The 21,296-nt window shown below is 38.2% G+C and overlaps 1 protein-coding gene across 7 annotated transcripts in view; it reads left to right on the top strand.

Moving 5' to 3' along the window:
• The window catches only part of LOC115749890 (BEACH domain-containing protein B), a 46,025-nt gene that overhangs the window by 15,219 nt on the left and 9,510 nt on the right, over window positions 1-21,296 (top strand). For 6 of the 7 annotated variants that reach the window (XM_048274852.1, XM_048274853.1, XM_030686905.2 and 3 more), the window contains 22 exons: window positions 3,874-4,029; window positions 4,141-4,182; window positions 4,316-4,660; window positions 5,838-6,014; window positions 6,174-6,334; window positions 7,839-8,151; window positions 8,238-8,670; window positions 10,111-10,444; window positions 10,589-10,777; window positions 13,899-14,160; window positions 14,306-14,497; window positions 14,581-14,799; window positions 14,891-15,067; window positions 15,931-16,046; window positions 16,696-17,160; window positions 17,302-17,515; window positions 18,984-19,205; window positions 19,313-19,792; window positions 19,875-20,201; window positions 20,292-20,744; window positions 20,833-20,879; window positions 20,953-21,046. In XM_048274852.1, the coding sequence (XP_048130809.1) occupies window positions 3,874-4,029; window positions 4,141-4,182; window positions 4,316-4,660; window positions 5,838-6,014; window positions 6,174-6,334; window positions 7,839-8,151; window positions 8,238-8,670; window positions 10,111-10,444; window positions 10,589-10,777; window positions 13,899-14,160; window positions 14,306-14,497; window positions 14,581-14,799; window positions 14,891-15,067; window positions 15,931-16,046; window positions 16,696-17,160; window positions 17,302-17,515; window positions 18,984-19,205; window positions 19,313-19,792; window positions 19,875-20,201; window positions 20,292-20,744; window positions 20,833-20,879; window positions 20,953-21,046 (5,418 nt within the window). The remainder of the gene's footprint in view (window positions 1-3,873; window positions 4,030-4,140; window positions 4,183-4,315; window positions 4,661-5,837; window positions 6,015-6,173; window positions 6,335-7,838; window positions 8,152-8,237; window positions 8,671-10,110; window positions 10,445-10,588; window positions 10,778-13,898; window positions 14,161-14,305; window positions 14,498-14,580; window positions 14,800-14,890; window positions 15,068-15,930; window positions 16,047-16,695; window positions 17,161-17,301; window positions 17,516-18,983; window positions 19,206-19,312; window positions 19,793-19,874; window positions 20,202-20,291; window positions 20,745-20,832; window positions 20,880-20,952; window positions 21,047-21,296) is intronic. The other variant, XM_048274854.1, reaches the window with a different exon arrangement.

Raw genomic sequence — 21,296 nt, 5'->3', positions numbered from 1 at the left:
TGAACTACAAATCCTGGAGGTTGCTCCATATAAACTTCTTCTTGTAGAGTACCATGCAAAAAGACATTCTTGACATGAAGCTGAAATAAGGGCCAAGTATAGGTGGCCGCAAGAGAGATCAAAATACGAATAGAAATAAGCTTGGCAACAGGAGAGAAAGTATCCGGATAGTCAAACCCCATACACCCGAGCATACCCTTCGGCAACAAGTTTCACTTTTAAGCAAGCAAGGGAACCATCGGGATTAACTTTCACAGCCCACACCTATCTACAACCAATCGTAGTTTTGCTCGAAGGAAGAGGTACCAAGTCCCAAGTTTGATTAACATGTGGAGCCTTTAATTCTTCTTCCATAGCCGTCCTCCGGCTAGAACTTTGTAATGCCTTAGATACAGACTTGGGAATAGGATATTGGTCAACAATAGATAAAAAGGATCGAAAAGAAGGATACTCAGAAGAGTATGAAATAAAATTTGCAATAGAATGTAGTCGTGAAAGGAGGAAGGAGGGGAATATGAACCCGGGGACCCCGAGTATAAACCCGTAGAGGACGTGATTCCCGTGTAGATGCGAGTGAAATAGCTAGAACAGTTGACCGAATGGTGGTCACATGTAATTCTTCATCCAACTCGGACATAGTAATTGGAACATCATGATAAGGAGTGGATTCAAAGAATGAGACATCGGCAGTTATGAAGTATTTCTTAGTAATGGAGAATAGTAATGATACCCCTTTCAAGTACGGGAGTAACCAAGAAACATACACTTGATAGCCCCGGGATCAAGTTTTGATGCTTTGGGTCGATGATCACGAACAAAACAGGCACAATCAAAGACATGAGGTGGTAAGGCAAATAGTGACCGATTTGGAAATAGAGTAGAAAATGAAATACCACTTTGCAAAACAGAAGAAGGCATGCGATTAATGAGATAGCATGCAATTAAGACAACATCAAACCAAAAGGTTTTAGGATCTTCATCTCAAATAACGTAGACCTGGTAACTTCTAACAAATGTCTATTTTTCCTTTCAGCAACACCATTCTGGTGTGGTGTATCGAGATAGGAAGATTCATGAATCATATCATCTTTGTGCCATAAAGTCGAAAAAGGTGCGTAAGTGGATCTCCCAGGTCTAGTTGCCAATGATATTGTCCGTTGTGGGCCGGAGCCCGCACGGTTTTGTTCTTCCGGGATTCGCCTAGAAAAGGGCTCGATGCAAACTAAGGACAAGTGCTACACATGTATAGCACTCCACCTCACCACACCCATGCGATGTGGGATTCGGTTCATTCCTACCCCCTTCGCCATCCTAGAAGCTTGCCGGGAGTCGCTCCTTGTCTAGGCCCTCTAGCCCGGCGATCACTCCCCGCCCTCTTTGGACCGGGTCGTTATAGGCCCACCGACTTCGCTTGGTTTGTCCTCGAACCACACACTTCCGACTGGGCTTTGTCTCTAATACCAAGTTGGAGGAAAAAGATTATTTGATATTATTTAGTAAAGTAGTATTTATACATTGGTGACCCAAGAAACTCGAAAAGTTCTAAAGACCACTTTACCCTTGATACTTTTGACATAATGCACTCTTGGCTATTCTTTCACATTGTTGGATGCAATAACCTTTTTGTGTTTGTGTTGCACGAGAAGGTTATATCTTAAAGTTAATTCACGATTGTGTCGAGAAATCCTTGTTTGTTTCAGAGAAGCCCTGGTAATTTGAGTGCATTACTTTGGATATGCCTTACTTCATGAAGTATGGAACATGGAATAATTGTAGTGACACAACGAGATTGTGGCACGTTGGTTTAGGCTAGCTAGATAGCTGCATGAAGTGGATCTGTGCCCTTTGGAATAACTTTTGCAAATATTACAATGCTTTTTATCTTGCATATTGAAATTTTTCCATTTGGCAATGGTACTAAATTGCTGTCCCTATTGCCTTGAATAACATTAGTCCCTCTAATCAAGTGACTCCAGGTCTACCATGGGAGAAATTGGATAAATTCATGTAGGCTTGTTGTGACTAGAGCTCATACATTGGTTATTGCTATTAAAGAGTTCAAGGTCATTATCTTCATCAATTTCAAGATGCTGTTCCTGTGGTTATGGCAACTGTAAAGTAGGAATGCTGTTGGGGATAAATTAGGAATTCTGTGCTTTAAGTGATAATGTTAATCTAATAGGGTGGTTCCTTTAGAGAATGAGGATTATGTTCTCATTATCTCTTGATAGGTGCTTAATATTTCAGCTGTATTTAGTGAATGATCTTACTTGAAGAAATTTAATGATCTCATAGCATTTTGATTAGAAAGGAAATTTCAATTATTGTAAACCCCGATAGTTATTCCTGTCTCCAAGTATAAGTAACTTCCCCTATATATCTTGCACAAAGCTAAAATTGGATGCCAGAAATAGCCGAAAAATGGACACATAAACAGAAGTCCATAGTGTCCTCCTCAATTGCATAAAGAGAGCAATCTGAGACTTGAAACACCACCAATTTCTTCAGTCTGTTAAGGCTAGCAAATTTCCTATGGCAAACAAGAAGGCGGGAGTGGTTTGGCAACAAGATTGAGGGAACATTTGAGGGGATAGTGTCGAAAGGGGGAAGAATTAGGTAGAGATGGAAATGATTGCTTATAAACTCAAAAAGTCTACTCATCGAAAAAGAGATCCCGTGTCCGGTCACGGTAAAGTCATTCGGTGTCCCACCAAGGCTCCTATACGGTTCGGGAACTTTCAAAGGAGCTAAAAAGCTCCGTTTTCATTTCGTCTTCCCCTTTGGAAAAATCCTTCATTTTATAAGGAAGACTAAGGCAAGATGAAATTCTTCATATAAAAAAAGAAATCGAGTCTAAGCCGGAAGGCGGGAAAGGAGCGAAGTTACTCTGTTCGTGCAATCTTTCCTCGTGCTTTTCTTTTTTCGGATGATCCCTCTTTTCAAGGGGAGAAGCATTAATTTGATAATATAAGAAAGATGCACTTCAATCAGCTGTTCCCATATCTAGTGTTATAGGCATAACCGTTCTTCGTGCTTTGGCATTTACAATAGGAAGTTGATTAGGGGCATGCCTTAAGGAAACGAGTCACTCTCGCGGGTTTCTCATATAGAGATGTTGCCTCTGTCACTGCATAAACATAAAGAAGAGCTAGGTTCATAGTCAATCCACCTGCTCCGGGTCACGCACGAAGGGTAGAACAAAGGAAGCTAAAAGCTTTCCTGTCACTACTCTTTGCACAGTAAAGTAAGCAATGACGTTTCTGGTTCCTCATGGATGGAAATATTTGCAATACTTAACTTTGGAATTAGTAGCTTCTAATCCTTGCTTATTGAAAAGAGCCTTCAGGAAGAGTATCGATCATTATCCTGTTAATAAAACTGAGGTTTGATGGAATCATTTGAACATTGAGTGTGGTGAGGACAACAGTTTTACAGTTCCAGATCATACTTTGCCCATTTATGCTCATGCAGGCACATCATTTTTGTGAAACCTGACCAAAGCGTGGTGCGAAATGTTCAACCTACTTGTATTTGGATTTTCATGAAATGACTATGTTTTTCTCATTAGGACAATCGATTTGGCATACATTTAATGACTGCTGATAACCGGTAATATCCTTTCATAGAACAATAAAGATGTTTTCATGTAAATCCGAGAAATGAGTAGGTCATTTTCAATATGTTTTCAGATGGGTATTTCGAAAATGACCTATACATAAGTATGGTTTCTAATCTGAGCATATTCATTTTGTTGATTTGACAAAATCTTTCTTTATGCTATATTTTCCCACCCAGAAGAAGAAATAATCCTTGTGCAAGAATTTCTAATTGCTAGGTTGTTCTGCCATTGAATTCATCTCTTCATTTGCACAGATTGCATTCAGAGCGCTTGTTGGTAGTGGTTACAAGACGCTGCAAAGTTTGCTACTGGACTTCTGTCAATGGCAGCCCAGTGAAGCACTCTTCAATGCTCTCCTTGATATGCTTGTAGATGGAAGATTTGATGTGAAGTCTAACTTTATTGTCAAGGTGACTCAGTGATGCCTCTGTTTTTAGAAAGTCGCAAGAATTACCTAAAATGAGTTTCAATGCTCCTGCTTCTAAGACATGATTTTTTGCTTTTCATTTGCTTTGACTCAGAACGAAGATGTAATCATACTTTATCTCAGCGTTCTGCAGAAGGTTAGTAGTATAATCTCCTCAGACTCGGTGAATAAGGGGCTATATACATTGTTATTGTGAAGCCTTGTAGCCTTCTACACACAGTTATTGCAAGTAATTAATGTTCTCTACCATATTTTTTGTGGTTGGGCAGAGCAGTGCTTCTTTGCGTCATCATGGGCTCAATACTTTTCAGCTATTACTTAGAGATTCCATCTCGAACCGAGCTTCCTGCGTCAGAGTGGGAATGCTCAGTTTTCTTCTCGACTGGTTTTCTCAAGAAGATGATGATCATGTTATCATGCGGATTGCCCAGTTGATTCAGGTCATTGGTGGTCACAGCATATCTGGCAAGGATATTCGTAAAATTTTTGCTCTTCTTCGCAGTGAGAAAGTTGGAGCCCGGCAGCAATATTGTTCATTACTGTTGACTAGTGTTCTATCAATGCTAAATGAGAGGGGACCAACTGCCTTTTTTGACCTCAGCGGTAGTGATTCTGTAAGTGTGTACTGCATTCAATGGAAGATACGAAGAGAATGGTCTCACTAATGGATTAGGTTGTCAACTCTATTTGTTGCCTAATTGCTGGGTCTACCAGTCATGGAATATAGGATCAACATGTGATAGGAGAGAAATATTGTCCTTGTCCAATCATGGCTTCCTCATACGGAGGGAAACTGAAGTGATAGCGGATTTATTGGTGAAGAGAACAACATACTAGTTGTGAATGGTGCTGGGTCTTTACTTGGTTAATATGGGCAGGCTATTTTCCATCTGGAAGAGATTGTCTTTTTGCTTTTTTTTCCTTTCCGTGCTTTTTCTCCTTTTTGATGAAATGGGTAGGGACCATTTTCTTTGTGATGTGTGTCACTTGTTGAGCACCATAGTTTGCATGGAATGGGACCTTTGGTAAATCTGCTGTACTCACTTGAGGACCTGATACTTTTTGGAGCATTTAAATACTAAACCTCGCTCTCATCTAACTGCTTAAGCTTTTAGAGCAATTGGCACCGTCACAAAATTCTCAAATTATTAGAGCATGATGCCTTCCACTCAAATCTCTCAAGACTCCTTTGCATCCTTAAGATAGTTAATTTCTACCCTAGTGTTAGGCCAAATACAAGCCTACACGTGAGGAGTATTAGAGCATATCAGTATCGAATCACACCTATGTCTTACCACTTAAGCTTTAAGAAAGTTGTCTTGATAGGATTCTTTTATTTCTTTATTGGATTTCCTATCCATAGAACTAGAATTCGTCTAGGTTCTTTAGTATTATTGTTTGCTGGCAGAGCAAATCATTATCACGGGATATAAATAAAATGTGGTCAAGCTCCACTCAAATGAGACTTTTTTTTTTTTAATCTATGTCCTATCGATAGTTGTCTTTCGTGATTCACTTATGAATCTATGTCCCTCCTATGTTTGGATTAATTCAGGCTAGTCATCTTAGATCCATTGGTAGTATTGTGTGGACCAGTCCATTTCACAGATTCCCCATCATGCAACATGGTGGAGAGAAGTAGCCCAGGAAAAGATAAGCATGTAGCTTGATGGATTGTCGTGTGATAAGTATACAAATTCATTTAGGCTTGATCACTTTTCTTGTGCCATTAAGCATTCATATTATATGTCCAGATATATTAACTGATCTTTTTGCCTTTTTGTTTCGAAGCAGGGTATCCACATCAGATCACCTATACAGTGGCCTCTTAATAAGGGCTTCTCTTTTTCATGTTGGCTTAGGGTAGAAAATTTTCCTAGAAATGGAGCAATGAGTCTTTTTAGTTTTCTCACAGAAAATGGAAGAGGTTGTGTGGCTCTACTTTCAAAGGATAGGCTGATATATGAGGTAGAGATGTCCCCTTCTGTCTTAATCATTTCTTAAGATGCATTTTAACTAACATTTTCTAGTGAGATATCATTCTATATTGACGCTTTTAATATGGAACTTTTTGGTTCTTTGTGCAAGCAGGGCTGACACTGATATTTCTTGTTCACCTTTTTGCAGTCAGTCAACCTTAAGGAACAGTCTGTTGGCCTACAAGTTAATTTAGTCAAGAAAAAATGGCATCATCTATGCTTAACACACAGCATTGGAAGAGCATTTTCTGGGGGTAGTCTTTTACGGTGTTACTTGGATGGTGATCTTGTATCATCTGACAGATGCAGGTTTTGTCTCGTCCAATTTTGCGTTATGTACTTCTTTTACCTTGGGAAGGATTTTACTTCTATGGAAGATAGCTGTGAAAGAGACCTGTTCATATGCACTTCGGCCTCAATTAGGACTATTGAGGCAATTTAGCTTCGTATCGGCAAATCAATATGGTAGCAGAGGAATGAAAGCATTAGTGCATTTCGGCAACACCGGATTGTGTATTGGAAACAGGGGTTAATTAAGAAAAAGAGGCTGTGGGCACAACCTTTGAATTTAGCCCAACCTTTCAGTTTTATCAAAGTATCTTATATACTTATGTTTAAGTGAAATTCTGGCTACTTCAAGTCTACTGTTAATATTGTACTTCAAGAGGATGACGTGGTAGATGGAAATGCGGACTCCATGTTAGTTATATGTGGGAACATGGGCATGTCCCTCTAAAAGCAAACATCTACTTCATATCGTCCAATTAAAGGAATAGATGAGTACAGCAGTAAGCAAATGTACAATAGGAAAGATCTCCTTCTTTGTTAATACTATCGACCATTCCTTTCTTTGTTGACATGTCAATTATATGTGGGAACATGGGCATGTCACTTTAAAAGCAAACATCTACTTCATATGGTGCAATTAAAGGAATAGATGCAAACAACTGTAAGTAAATGTACAATAGAAGAGATCTGCTTCTTTGTTAATACTATCGACTATTCCTTTCTTTGTTGACTGTCCTTAGAGTTGTTGAAAGGTAAGAGGATTTGCTTCAATTGACTGTTTCGGGTTTTGCATTCTTTATCTCCTTGTGTAAAAGCTTCTCCTTCCACCAAGTGAACAAACAAAAAGTCCTCATCAACTAATATGTGATATTTGATTCTATAATTAATTTCCCCTCGTTTCATTGTTGAAGTTGTTTGTTCTTTTAGCAACATCCGTGTTTGAGGATTGGGTAATTCATAGTTCGGAGGTTCTCCTGGTTGTCGAAAATCAAGTTTCAGTTGCTTCTCGCAAATAAGTAGATGAAAAAACAAAGTCACATGCCCATAGCCCTCTCTCTCATCGCTTAGTCCCCTTGGCTTTTGTTCTCATTGGGTTCTTCGTTTTTTGCTGAAGTAGAAGAGCTCTTTCGGTTTACTATTTTTTTTCTTTGCTCTTTGTTTCTTAAATTCAGACAAATTGAGTTTTCCTTGGATTTTTAGGAGTGATGTGCAGTCCGCATGGCACTTTTAATTGAGGTGGAGCATCTCAATAGTATTTACCACGTAAATGTTGACAGAAAACTCTAACAGCAGACTAACAGGACTAGACTTGTTGGACTTAAATATCTTGTGTTTTGTGAGAAATTCAAACATTTGGCACATTTGATGATCGGACCAAAGTATATGCTTTTCGCCCTTTGAAAGCCCTAAAGATAGTACGTTATATAACATGTATATGTAAAAGTTCTAGTAATTGTACATGTACAAGGGTGTAAGATTGTCTGACTTCCATTTCTTTTCTTTTCTTTCTGATTTCATAATTCAGGTATGCAAAAGTTAATGAGCAATTGACACATTGTACCATTGGTGCAAAAGTCTCTTTATCCACGAATGAAGAAGATGGTGCTATTGAGTCCAGAAGTTCATTTCCTTTCCATGGTCAGATTGGTCCTGTTTATTTGTTCAACGATGCTCTAACTCCTGAGCTAGTTCAGGGTGTCTATTCCCTTGGACCCAGCTATATGTACTCGTTCCTCGACCATGAAACTGCACCTTTCAGTAACAACCAGTTACCAAGTGGGATTCTTGATGCTAAAGATGGTCTTGCACCCAAAGTTGTATTTGGACTTAATGCTCAGGTTATCTACTCTGCATAGAAAGAGTTCCTATTACCCTCCGTTATCTTTAGTTTAACAAATTCAATGGTTTTGATTTTCTTTGTCAGGCTTGTGATGGCAGGAGATTGTTTAATGCATCAGCAGTGTTGGATCATGCATTGGATAGGAACTTATTTGAAGCGACTGTAATGGTTGGGACACACTTATGTTCAAGACGCTTGCTTCAAGAGATAATATACTGTGTTGGTGGTGTCTCAGTCTTCTTTCCTCTGATAGCACAGTCTGAGAGATATGAACACGAGGAAAATGGAGAATTTGAAAATGCTTTGCTGGTTCCTATCACGAAAGAGCGCCTAACAGCTGAAATTTTTGAACTTATAGCTTGTGTGCTGGATGAGAATTTAGCAAATCAACAGCAGATGCATATTCTTTCTGGCTTTTCAATTCTTGGATTTTTGCTGAGATCAGTTCCTCCTCAGCAACTAAATTTGGAAACTCTCTCAGCCTTGAAGCATCTATTCAATGTTATCGCAAATTGCAGTATGTATCATGAACTTCTTCTTGTTCTACTTAAATGGTGATAGTTCTTCTTAGTACCATCAAGTTTAATATTATGACACTTCATTTCATTCAGTAATATTTATGAAAGCTTGCCAAAAGGAAAGAAATTTTGTGATGTTCTTTTGAAAAGGAAGAATATTTAATGTGAGATAGTTGAATTTGGGGACCAAAGAGAAATCCATTTTTTGAATGCCATACCCATGTACAAGGTTATGGAGAGAGAGTCGACATAGCAAACCGTCCAAATTTAGAAGTTATTTTTCCAGTAACCTAAAACTTTAAACCAGTAACTATCTGTTCATAATTGTTGGAACGTTCAACACAAAGATTAAGCTATTAAAAGAAAGGAGACTATGTGTATATTTGGCCCATTAAACTCCCACATGCAATGTGGGATAACACTTTAATACTCTCTCTCGCTTGCAAACCCGACTAAAACCACTTGAAGAATGCACGTGGGACTGAAGAATGGGAATCACATCCGCTAATTAAACCTGGGGTATGTGGCTCTAATATTATGTGAGAATGTCCATCCACGAGCTTAAGCTACTAGGGGGAGGGAGACTATATGTATGTGAGCCCCATTGAAACCCTAAATTCAAAGTGATTTGAGATAACCAGTTCAAAATATCAAAAGAGCTATCTAAATTCTGAAAAGTCCTTAAGTTTCTTCTTTTCCAGGTAAACCGATAAATTGCTGGAGGGATAACAAGTATCAATCTGTTCTCATTAATCTACAGAACTCGAGTTCTTCCTTAACGTAGATGCTTCAGCCAAATGAAGGCCTAAACGTCCCAAATGCTGCTTTTCTAAAAGAATTATACGATTGTATTGATGTTGCTTACGTCTTGTGAATTTCATGGGAAGTGATTTTTTGTGGTGGCATAGATCAACCTATTCCTCTTTGGACAATAAAAGAAACCCATCCCAACTCCCAAATGAATCTTTTGCCTTGTCGCTTCCATTCTGAAGGTGTCTCTTGTGTGAATCATATTGTTACCTATCAATTTTTCTGTTTTGTTTAGTTGTTCCAGGAATCAACATGAAAAAAATCGTTTGTGTTGCCAATATAGTACCATGTTCATGTTTGCTGATGTCCATATGTAAATTGAAAAGAAGATTCAAAAGTTCTAAGTTCTGAGAATTAGAGACATTTGTTGAGATAATCTATATCTACTAAGTTATCTTAAGACTAGAGCATACAAGTATAACCACGAAAGTCGTGAGGAGTAGCAAGATGAGTTGAATTCATATGGCTACTAATTTGTGTGTGATTTCAGTGCTGCTGTACACTGCCGTCTGTGCTTATAGGGATTTATACATATCTGCTCTTGGCCTGAGTATCAATAGGTTAGTGATATGTCTTATGACACGCTCACGATTATGTGTTTGTGTTGACTTTTTGTGATTGCTTCTCAGGTTTGGCAGAAGTTCTTGTAAAAGATGCTATTGCCGGGGTATTTCTTGATCCTCTCATCTGGGTTTATACAGCTTATAGGGTGCAACGTGAATTATACATGTTTCTCATCCAACAATTTGATAATGATCCAAGATTATTTACGAGTCTCTGCCGGCTCCCACATGTGATTGATATTGTACGCCAGTACTATTGGGATGTCAAATCAAGATTTTCCATGGGAAGCAAGCCCCTTTTGCATCCTGTTACTAAGGAGATTGTTGGAGAGAGACCTACTCAAGATGAAATACGCAAAATTCGTCTTCTTTTGTTAAGTCTTGGTGAGATGAGTCTTAGGTATGACCTTCACTTGCCTGTGCTGAATCGGCATCTTCTGTGTCTGAATGCCACATATAATTCAATATATCACGTTTTGCATCTACAATTGTTACATCTTGTTGTGCAGTAGTCATTGATATGATGTATCTGGTGGATGTGCAGGCAAAGCATTACGGCAGCAGATGTTAAAGCTCTCGTAGCTTTCTTTGATAGCAGCCAAGACATGGCGTGCATTGAGGATGTTTTGCATATGGTAATTCGTGCTATTTCTCAGAAACCACTGCTTGCTTCCTTTCTCGACCAAGTGAACATGGTTGGTGGTTGTCACATTTTTGTGAATCTTCTTAATAGGTATGTCTACCTCTACATGGGAAATGAACTCATAATTCTTAGTCAGTTTTCTGCTTGCAACTTTATTATTGTAATTTTCTTTTGGGGTTGGAAGTTTATTTGTCTCTTCAATTTTACTTGTCTTGGCATAAGAATAGTGATAATTTTGTAGGTTTTTATTTTTGTCCTGCTTATGAGCAAAAATAGCTTGATATGGGTTTAATAAAGTGACCATGATGGTGTCAGATGCTTTTAGCTTTCTGTAAGGTTATTCTGAACTTGATTATGGTGTAGTTGAATGAATGGCATGGCAGACGGTGCCAACTTGAGTTTACTCTCTTGGAAATAGCTTGGTGCACCTGTTCTTTACATAAGGATGGAGCCGTTTTACTGGATTGTTTCCAACATAAAAGGAAGACTAAGTTAACTGGATCTTCCGGTTACTATCCTATCTCCTATTGTTATTTAATTTTTTCGAAAAATGTTTGATAGCCCCTAAAAAGTATAATCCATTTAACTAATCGTGTATCATAAAGGTCTACAATTACTTTGGAAACTCTGCTGACATTTTCTGAAGCTACAAGTTTCTTTTTCTTTTGTCATATGCCTGAAACTACAAGTGTGTATTTGATAAGAACATTAGAACATTTGAATCGTTCTGGTGGTGCAAACTCATATATTATCTTTAAGCTACTAAACATGGGATTTAAGGAATAGCACTTTCAGCATTTTTCGTGTAAGAATCTTTTGAAAGATAGTTTGAACCCTAGTAGTTACTCATGCTATAGTGCGGAGTCAGCATAGCAAGTAAGGAGATTGCAAATTGTTTTCAAGAGGCATAGTTACAGTAGCTAAAATGAATGATAACAAAGAGAAGGGGAGGAGATCAAGAACCACTGGTCTTCCTTCCCAAAGCTGAAGTTACAGAATGTTCTTAGTTCATTTTTTTTCCAGGTTAATGGGGTCAAACGCAAGTTATGCTCTTTGATTGATATTCAATTCTTTATGTGTATGTACAGGAACTTATTCAGCCTTACGTGTATGATTTCATGTTACTGCTTTCTTGTTGACAAAATTTGGAATCCTGCTTCAAATTTGGTCTCGGAGGAAATTTTGTGTAAAGTATTTGCCTCAAGGAAACTGATATATATGATTTCAAGTTTAAAAAAAAGGGGTTTCGTCCTTGCTATTGTTTACTCATATTTGAATGATATAATAATTAAACCAAATAAAGTATGAGATTTTTCTTGCTAAGAAGTAATATGTGACAAGTCAATAATTGTTGCATATTCGGTTAATCGTCATTTGGGAAGGTTAAGTTTGGTCGAAATGTCCTCCCTATCGTTATGTATCTGAGCCTCAAGAAATAAATCTTTATGACAAAGCTTTGAAGGTTGTTCAAAAGTTTTTATCTTTTAGAAATGTGCAAGGACAACAATAGAGAATAAACAAACGAAACAGAACCATAACCAGACTACAGGCAATCAGAATGAGAAGACCAAAGTCGAACAAAAGAGTACAACACTGGATCAACTGAACAATCCAAATTCTCAAACAATCTTTGATTTTCTTTCCAGTGCCACATGAGACAAAGTGTTGCAGTACTCCAAGACTTCTTAGAAATTGAGTCTCCTACATAGGCATTCCAACAACTAAATAGCTAAGTGGTTGTGTTGTCATGACCTGTACCACCTCAGACAATCTGAAAATAAGGTTCCAAAGCTTGAGGGCAATCAACAGGTTCACCTGCAATTTTTGATTGGATTACTGCCTAAAAGGTTTTGATGTGCCTTAAGGGCAACAAATACATATGAGAAGGGGGTGATAATTGCTTTTCTACCTTGAGTCGTTGGGTGGTCATGAAACGGTGTATTAGAAATGTAAAATCATAACTTTTGCGAGCTACGCAATGTAAGGTTAAAAAAAAAAAATAATCAAACTTGTGAATTGAACTATAAAGGTTTTATCACCAAATTAAGCAATATTAATGGGTTGAGGGCCTAGTTGTTCTAGCTTCTTCAAGGAAAAGGTTACTCATTGACTTACCTGTGAAAATGATGAAGGGTATCTAGCTTTTTAAAAAAATGTGAGATTTTTATATGATTGCAAATGATCTTAAATGTCTATACATTATTTTAAAGATCTGGCGCATTCAGTATTAAATAAAAGTCAAATTTTAGGGGCTAAGAAGTAAAAAGTGTGAGTCCTCCAAATAGCTGTGTTTCTATTATAGAAGTACTGAAATTTTGTTTAACTAGAACTAGGATTCAACATATTAATCTGTTAGGTTTTAAGGCATTACAAGAACTATACATAAATGGGAAAAGAGAAAACGAAACTTCAAGTGCTAGCATAACAGCCAAATCATGCATGCTTGCTTTGAGAGGATCAAGTTGCCAAGTCATTTTTGGGGTAAAAAACATCTCTCAGTGGAGTTGAGAGTGAAGGCATCACTGCTGGCTGAGGAACACTCTGACCTTAGACTAGAGTGTTTGATGCTGAATTTCTGCTAATCATAGGGCAATCTGTTCTCTCAGCTTCTCTCGTTTTTCTTCAGCTTCGTTTGATTCACAACAGGTGAGAAAAGAGAAATTACCTAAAACAACTCCAGTGACAAATTTGCAATTCAACTTGCAATATTATTGAGTTCAATGAGTCAAGTTACAACCACTTCCTTTGAATCACATTTTCTTTTCCAGGATAAGTTAGATTTGAGTCCCTTAGTTGAACTGATTTCATAGTGTTACCGTGCAATTGATGTCTTGAAACTTAATTTCTGCATTGGAAATTGCAGTAATTTGGGAATGTGCACTGCCGCTTATTTGAACAGGTTGACGTACCGTATTGAGTTCTTCATAGAAAACCTTGGAATGATGTTGAGGATAAAGTGTCAACATGTGAATCAGTTTCATCATGGTGTTTGATTTGTTATTAACACTAAGGAAATTTGTTATTTGTATTTTTCCAAGGGATTTCATCTTCAAGAATGTGATTTGGGAGCATATTTCTGCTCATGGAATGGAGATGCATGTAATAAGCTGTTGCTTCGTTATAAAACTCTTGGTTCTTCTATTATCTTGACTGCTGAGATTAAACTGAGCTGAAGTATGCTAAACCAATTTGTTCTACCAATTTATTGTAGGGACTTTGAGCCTATCAGATTACTTGGCTTGCAGTTTATTGGAAGACTGTTGGTTGGAATTCCATCTGAGAAGAAAGGAACAAGATTTTTTGGCCTAGGTGTCGGAAGAACTAGATCACTTTCAGAAAGTTATAGAAATATCAGTACAAGGATGCAACCAATTTTCTCAGCTATATCTGAAAGATTGTTTAAATTCCGACAGACAGATAATTTATGTGCTACTTTGTTCGACGTCCTTCTTGGTGGTGCTAGCCCAAAGCAGGTTATCAGCAATTCACAAAATTTTCCTTCAATTTAGCTAATACATTTCGTCTCATATTCCTTAATGCTCTTATCTGGTACAATGCGACTCTTAAAAGTTGTTTTCAAAATTTTTGACTTTTATTATCTGTTTTTGACATTGACAGGTGCTACAGAAACACTACCAGATCGAGAAGCAGCGAACAAAGGGTAACGGCTCTCATTTTTTTCTTCCACAGGTATTAGTACTCATTTTCAAATTCTTGTCGGGCTGCAATGATGCTTCTGCAAGAATAAAAATTCTCAGAGATCTGACTGATCTGCTCGATTCAAATCCATCAAATATTGAAGCTCTAATGGTACTTCTGAACCAAGCCTATAATTTGATTTCTTCATTTTATCTTCCAATTAATCCGCCTTATTTATTCGTGTGTTTGTGTAGGAGCATGGATGGAATGCATGGTTAACTGCTTCTGTTAAGCTTGACTTTATGAAAAACTATGGGGTAGAGTCCCTTGGAGATGGTGAAGGAGAAAGAACTGAACAAAGTCTTGTGAGGAACTTATTTTGTGTGGTTCTTGCTCACCACATTCGTTCTGTTAAAGGTGGCTGGCAACAGTTAGAGGACACAGTGAATTTCCTACTAATGCATTCAGAGCAAGTATGCATTGTTGCTGATAATTTTGTGGATAGTTTTTGAAACTTTTTTTGTTACTCTGTTTTATTTACTTCGATTCATTGTATTCTTCCAGGATGGCATGCCACATCAGAACTTACTACATGATATATTTCATGACTTAGTTCAAAAGCTGGTGGATTTATCATCCGAGGAGAATATGTTTGTTTTCCAACCATGTCGAGACAATACACTGTATCTGCTGAAACTGGTTGATGAGATGCTTATATCTGAACTTGACAACAAACTTCCGGTATGCAAAGTTTTAAAGTCTGCTTTCTAATTGTCACTTAGGTAAAAAATAAGAGCTTCGTCTTTGAGGGAAAAAAGCAAGAACAGAAATTGGGGGGATCATGGGCTTACACTGGTTGTTGCTCATGAAAGAAGGAATGTGAAGTCTTCCTTTGGATGTCATGCCGATCGAATGACTGGAGTATTCTACTTTATGGCACTTGTTGCCCACTTTTTCCATGATTTTCTTTCTGTGTCTAAATGTTCTTGAAAGGCTAATTCTTTCTTATGTGTGTATTCAAATGAAGAAGGGATAATGACTCAAATAGTCCATGAACTTTGACCCAACATGCAATGTAGTCCCTAAACTTTTAATTTGACCAATATGGTCCCTTGACTTTAACCCAATGTTCAATGTGGTCCTTGAACTTTTAATTTGACCAATATGGTCCCCGAACTTTTGGAACATATTCAATTGAGTCCCCGAACTATAAGAAGATATTGAATGTAGTCCATATTGGTCAAATTAAAAGTTCGGGGATCGCATTGAACATTAGGTTAAAGTTCAATGACCATATTGGTCAAATTAAAAGTTCAAGGACTACATTGCACATTGGGTCAAAATTCATGGATTATTTGTGTCATTTTGCCAATAAAGAAAGGCAGCTAAGTTGTGGTCAAATACGATTCTCTTCAAATAAGTGTCTCTAAGTATGTCATTATGTACGATTTACATATGTTGGTGCTTTGCAAGTACCTCATTAGATTTCTAGCCATCACGTGTCTTGCAATTGCAACAGTATATGGACATATTAAGTACAATTCATTTTAAATGAGAACACTAGATAGAGTATGACAGACAGTTTTGTGTTGTTTTTCTTGCAGTTTCCTGCTAGTAGCTCCGACTTTACCTTGGTGTCCTTAGATTTAGACAGTCACAAAGAATTTACTAATGCCTTGCAAGAGATTCTCCAAGGGGCATCTGATGAACAACCATCAAGGTGAGGTGATTTCCTGCTTTGTTCTCATGGGGAGCAGTCACCTTTTTATTTGCTTTTATATTCCTTGAGAGTCATGCTTTTGGTGGTATTGGGGGTTATAGTTGGGCATAGTTTATCTTTATGTGTCCTGAAATTAATTGTGGTAGTACTTGAGCCATGCTTTTTCTGCATATATGTCTTTGAACTAATGGACATTAGTAATGATGTGACGGTTAAAGAAGCATCAGTGAACCCTTGTGGACTGGCAAGACATTGAATGCAAGGCAGTGCTTGCCATCTGTTGTGGGTCACTGAGATTGCTATCATGCCATTGGGAATGTAATTCATGACTTTTAGGCATCTAGGATCTTTCCACAAATCCAATTAGTACCTTTAGAGCATGTTTAGTTGGTGGTGTTAATTTGCCAGAATCGATCAGCTTTTGTTTCTAGCATTAGTTTGTATTCTGCTTTTACAATGGTTCATCAAATTTTTACTGACTAAGTTGTATACATCCTTGAATAGGAAAGACACATATCTGTCTCTGCCAGAAGAAAAAGAAATTTAAGATGGTTTCTAAATTTTCTTTTGGACCGTAATTTGGTTACTTAAATTGATAGGTGACGTTTTGCTTTCACAGTTTAATTTTATGTTCTCCTTTTATCTCCAGAAATCCACAGTTTGGCAAGCAGCCGTCTGCAAAAGAAGATAAAATAGATGGGGATAGGTGGTGGAATCTGTATGACAACTTGTGGATATTGATCAGCGAGATAAATGGCAAGGGACCAAGTAAACTGTTGCCCAAGTCATCATCCTCAGTAGGTCCATCTTTAGGCCAAAGAGCTCGGGGCTTGGTCGAATCATTAAACATTCCTGCTGCAGAAATGGCTGCTGTTGTTGTATCGGGAGGGATTCAAAATGCTTTGGGTGGAAAACCTTCTAAATCTGTTGATAGGGCAATGCTTTTGAGAGGGGAGAAGGGCCCAAGAATTGTCTTTCGACTTGTGATTCTGTATCTGTGCAAATCTTCTCTTGAAAGGGCTTCGCGTTGTGTACAACTGTTTGTTTCACTCTTGCCTTGTCTTATGGTTTCTGATGATGAACTGACCAAGACGAGGCTGCAACTTTTCATCTGGTACTTTGCTTTATACATCCCAAAAGGATTCTAATTTGCCGATGATATCATCTGCTATCTGCAAGTTTCCTTACAACTTGTTTTCTTCCCTAAATGTTTCTCCACATTCTGAGTATACTGCTTTTGTTTTATGGTTGCCAGGGCTTTGCTTTCTGTCAGGTCCCGCTATGGTATGTTGGATGATGGTGCTCGTTTTCATGTTATATCACATGTGATTCGCGAAACAGTTAACTGTGGGAAAGCCATGCTTGCTACAAGCATTGCTGGCAGGGATGATCCATCAGATTCAGGAAGCATTTCAAAAGAAACGAGCACTATACAAAATCTAATCCAGAAGGATAGAGTGCTTTCAGCCGTGAGTGTTACTAAATTTTAAGTGCTTTACGGCGTTATTAAGGGTTGTTTTGGTGTTATAGTTGCTTGCATTCTTTCCCTCCCTTTTATAGGCTTAAGTTATGATGTTTTTTTTTTTAACCCAGAATAGAAAGAATTGGTATGATTTTGTAGTGACTGTTCAACTTAGTCAACCAACTGGTTGGACCTTCAGATCTATATATGCTAAGGTTAAAAATATCTAAAGCACTTGTCACCAGTGTTAGCATATACCTCCAAGAGCCCTATTGTTAGAGGTGGCAATCTCTGACTCAACTCGAGGACCCCAGCCAATATGCCCAAAAAGTGACTAGAGCCAACCTCAGATTGCTAAATAACCCAATCCAATACAAATCCGTGAGAAAATCAAAATATTGAATAATCAGAGAGTGACCTAAATTTAAACCCGAAAATAACCAAAGTCCAATATCACCCTGGACCCGAAATAACTTGGACCTGATGCAACATGACATGCCATGGTATTTGATGATCTAGATGAACTTGGAACCAGAAAATATCAAAAGGGAATGCTTTGAAACCCGAGCAGGCCTGGAATTGAGCACTCTGAGAATTGGACCTGACCCGTATCTGAAGAAAGTGAATCTTGAGATGATTAGAGAACTGATTAACCTGAATCTAGACTGGACATGTACCTGAGAAGGTAGAACCTGAAATGGCCCAACCTGTTTGAATCGTACTCGTGCATCTGTCAGCTGTAACCCTACATGTCTGTATACAAGTGTTCTCCTCCCAATCCCTTGTTTGAATATTCCACACCCGTTCCAATTAGTTTTATTTGAAGCAGAATATGGGCTGGGCAATTTACCATACCATTCACATTCCCATGACCTAAAACCGACCGAATACCTCCGGAGTAATTCAAGACCTAATGCATTCTCTACTGTGTTGCTGAAAGTCTGCTTGAAATCACTGTCATAGCTCCAAATCAGGTTATTTAGGTCTGGTGCACCATTTTACCAGTTCAACTGGTGGTCAAACGAGTTCAAACCATGTTTTGAACAAAATTCGTTCATGCTAACAAGACGGACTTGGACTGATACCCATAGGATCAACTGCCTGTCCAAGTTTGAAAAGATTGCTTATAACGTTTTCAGTCAATTTTGCCGTAATGTTTTTGTGCAATTCCTTGCTACATAGATGTCCCTTTATTGGCTAACTCATGAAATGCATGACATATGTAGCATGAGATCGGGTGACACAACGGCATGATATCTGCTTGCTGCATTTGGAGAAACTGTTTCGTGTGCGTATACCCCTTGTGAAGTTTGCTTGACATGTTCTTTTTCTTTTTTTGGGTCAGAGCTTGACTTGTTCTTGAAGAGTGCAATATCTTGCGGCCTGTGTTTTATGTTTAAATAGGACATTAAGTGATGAAAAATAACATGCATATTTGCTCATCATGAAACTTAGTGAGTTGTTTACCTTTCTAGGTTGCTGACGAGGCAAAATATATGAAGGCGCTAAAAACAGATCGTAGCCGGCAGTTGCATGAGCTCTGCAGTAGGGTCGAGGAGATATCCTCTGCAGAACTCAGCAGCAGTAGGACTTTTGAAGATGAGATTCAAAGCAGCTTGAATAACATTATTGCTTCTGATGACAGCAGAAAGGCTGCTTTCCAGCTGTGTTATGAGGAGCAGCAGCAAAATGTCGCTGTATGTGGACTGTGGACATCAATTATGTTTATTTTTTTTCCTGTTCCTTTATCTCTTTCCATTTCCAGATGCTAATGTATATAATCATCTATCTTAATGTTCACCAGGAGAAGTGGATGCATCTATTCCGAATTTTGATCGATGAGAGAGGTCCATGGTCTGCCAATGCATTTCCAAATAGTTCTGTGAGGCATTGGAAACTTGACAAAACAGAAGATAGATGGCGCCGGAGACAAAAACTAAGGCAGAATTATCATTTTGATGAGAAACTGTGTTATCCTCCGTCTATTGCGCCTCAGGACGAAACTACTCTTCCTGTAAATGAAAGCAAATATGGTTTTGCGGGACATATTCCTGAGCAAATGAAGCGTTTTTTGCTGAAAGGTGTGCGCAAAATTACTGATGAAGCAAGTGCAGAACCAAATGAAAATGAAGATGAATTGTGTGTGCAGAAGATCTCTGCACCAGAGGATTCTTCGGAGGCTCAATGTGATGTAATCGTAAAAGATAGTAACGATCACAAGGATATTTCTCAGGATAGAGTAGATTCTTCTGCCTCCTCTCCTGAAGCCGAAATTAGTGATGAGGTATGTTGAGTTTAACTTAGCAAGCACAAAAGTTTGGTGGAAACATACAACCGTATTCCTCATTTTAGATCCTTATTTTCAGGTTCTGATTTCGGCTCCATGTGTACTTGTGACACCAAAGAGAAAACTTGCGGGGCGTTTGGCTGTAATGAAAACCGCTCTGCATTTTTTTGGGGAATATTTGGTGGAAGGTACTGGTGGATCTTCTGCTTTTAAGGATTTTCAGCAGCCAAGTAGCTCTGATTTTTCTAAGTTTGATCAAAAGCAGAGGTTTTCAAAATGGCCCCCTCATATTTATATGGAGACTGATAAAGGGATCTCTTTTAATGGCTTGGAGTTGCTTGGTGAAAATGTACATCAGAGACATTTGAAAAATCTTAAGCGCCATCGAAGATGGAGCATCGGGAAGGTTAGATGGTTCTAGATAATTACATCTTTACTTTTAATACTATATTTCAATTAGATCTGATTGTGTTGCCATTCTTCTCTATCTCTCTAGATAAAAGCTGTGCATTGGACTCGTTATTTGCTCAGATACACTGCTACAGAGATCTTCTTCAGTGATTCAAGTGCCCCTATATTCTTAAACTTTGCCTCACAAAAAGATGCAAAAGAAATAGGTACCTTGATAGTCACAACCAGGAATGAATTTTTGTTCCCGAAAGGAAGCAGTAAGGATAAGCATGGGGTCATATCATTTGTTGATAGAAGGGTAGCTTTGGAAATGGCTGAAGCTGCTCGAGAGAAGTGGAGGAGAAGGGAAATTAATAACTTTGAGTATCTAATGATACTTAATACCCTCTCTGGAAGATCTTACAATGATATAACACAGTACCCTGTCTTCCCTTGGGTATTGGCTGATTATTCTTCCACAGTTCTTGATTTTAACAAGTCGTCAACTTATCGGGATCTTTCAAAACCTGTTGGAGCTTTGGACCCGAAGCGATTTGAGGTTAGTTTTTGTCGCTGTTGGAATGTTACATTGACCAGTAGACTAATCTATCAGACCCACATTCAACTTCATGGTTTGTCACGTACAGGTGTTTGAAGATAGATACCGTAACTTTTGCGATCCAGACATACCTAGGTACTATCCGCGCCAAACTACTGTATTAAACTGCTAAGGTTACTCTCTAATTGATTTATCATGCTCGTATCAGTTTTTATTATGGGTCTCATTACTCAAGCATGGGGATTGTGCTTTATTACCTCCTGAGACTGGAGCCTTTTACGACTCTTCACCGTAATCTTCAGGTATGCTCGTGACAATTCCTTGAGTGTCTTCGCGATGGACTGTTATCTTTTGTACTACTGATGCGGTTTTCTTGTTTGCATGCTAAAATGTTATCTTTGTAGCTCTTTTGTAGGGTGGCAATTATTATAATTTCTTTATCCTAGTGGTGGTGGAATATATCTATAAGCAAATTTTGTCCATCTTACGGTGCTGAATGATATTTAACTGATAATTAAATTTAAATCCTGAAGATGTTCTATCACATTACAG

Source organism: Rhodamnia argentea, chromosome 2 (assembly GCF_020921035.1).
Source record: "Rhodamnia argentea isolate NSW1041297 chromosome 2, ASM2092103v1, whole genome shotgun sequence".
Lineage (NCBI taxonomy): Eukaryota > Viridiplantae > Streptophyta > Magnoliopsida > Myrtales > Myrtaceae > Rhodamnia > Rhodamnia argentea.
This window is presented reverse-complemented; position numbering and strand designations above follow the sequence as displayed.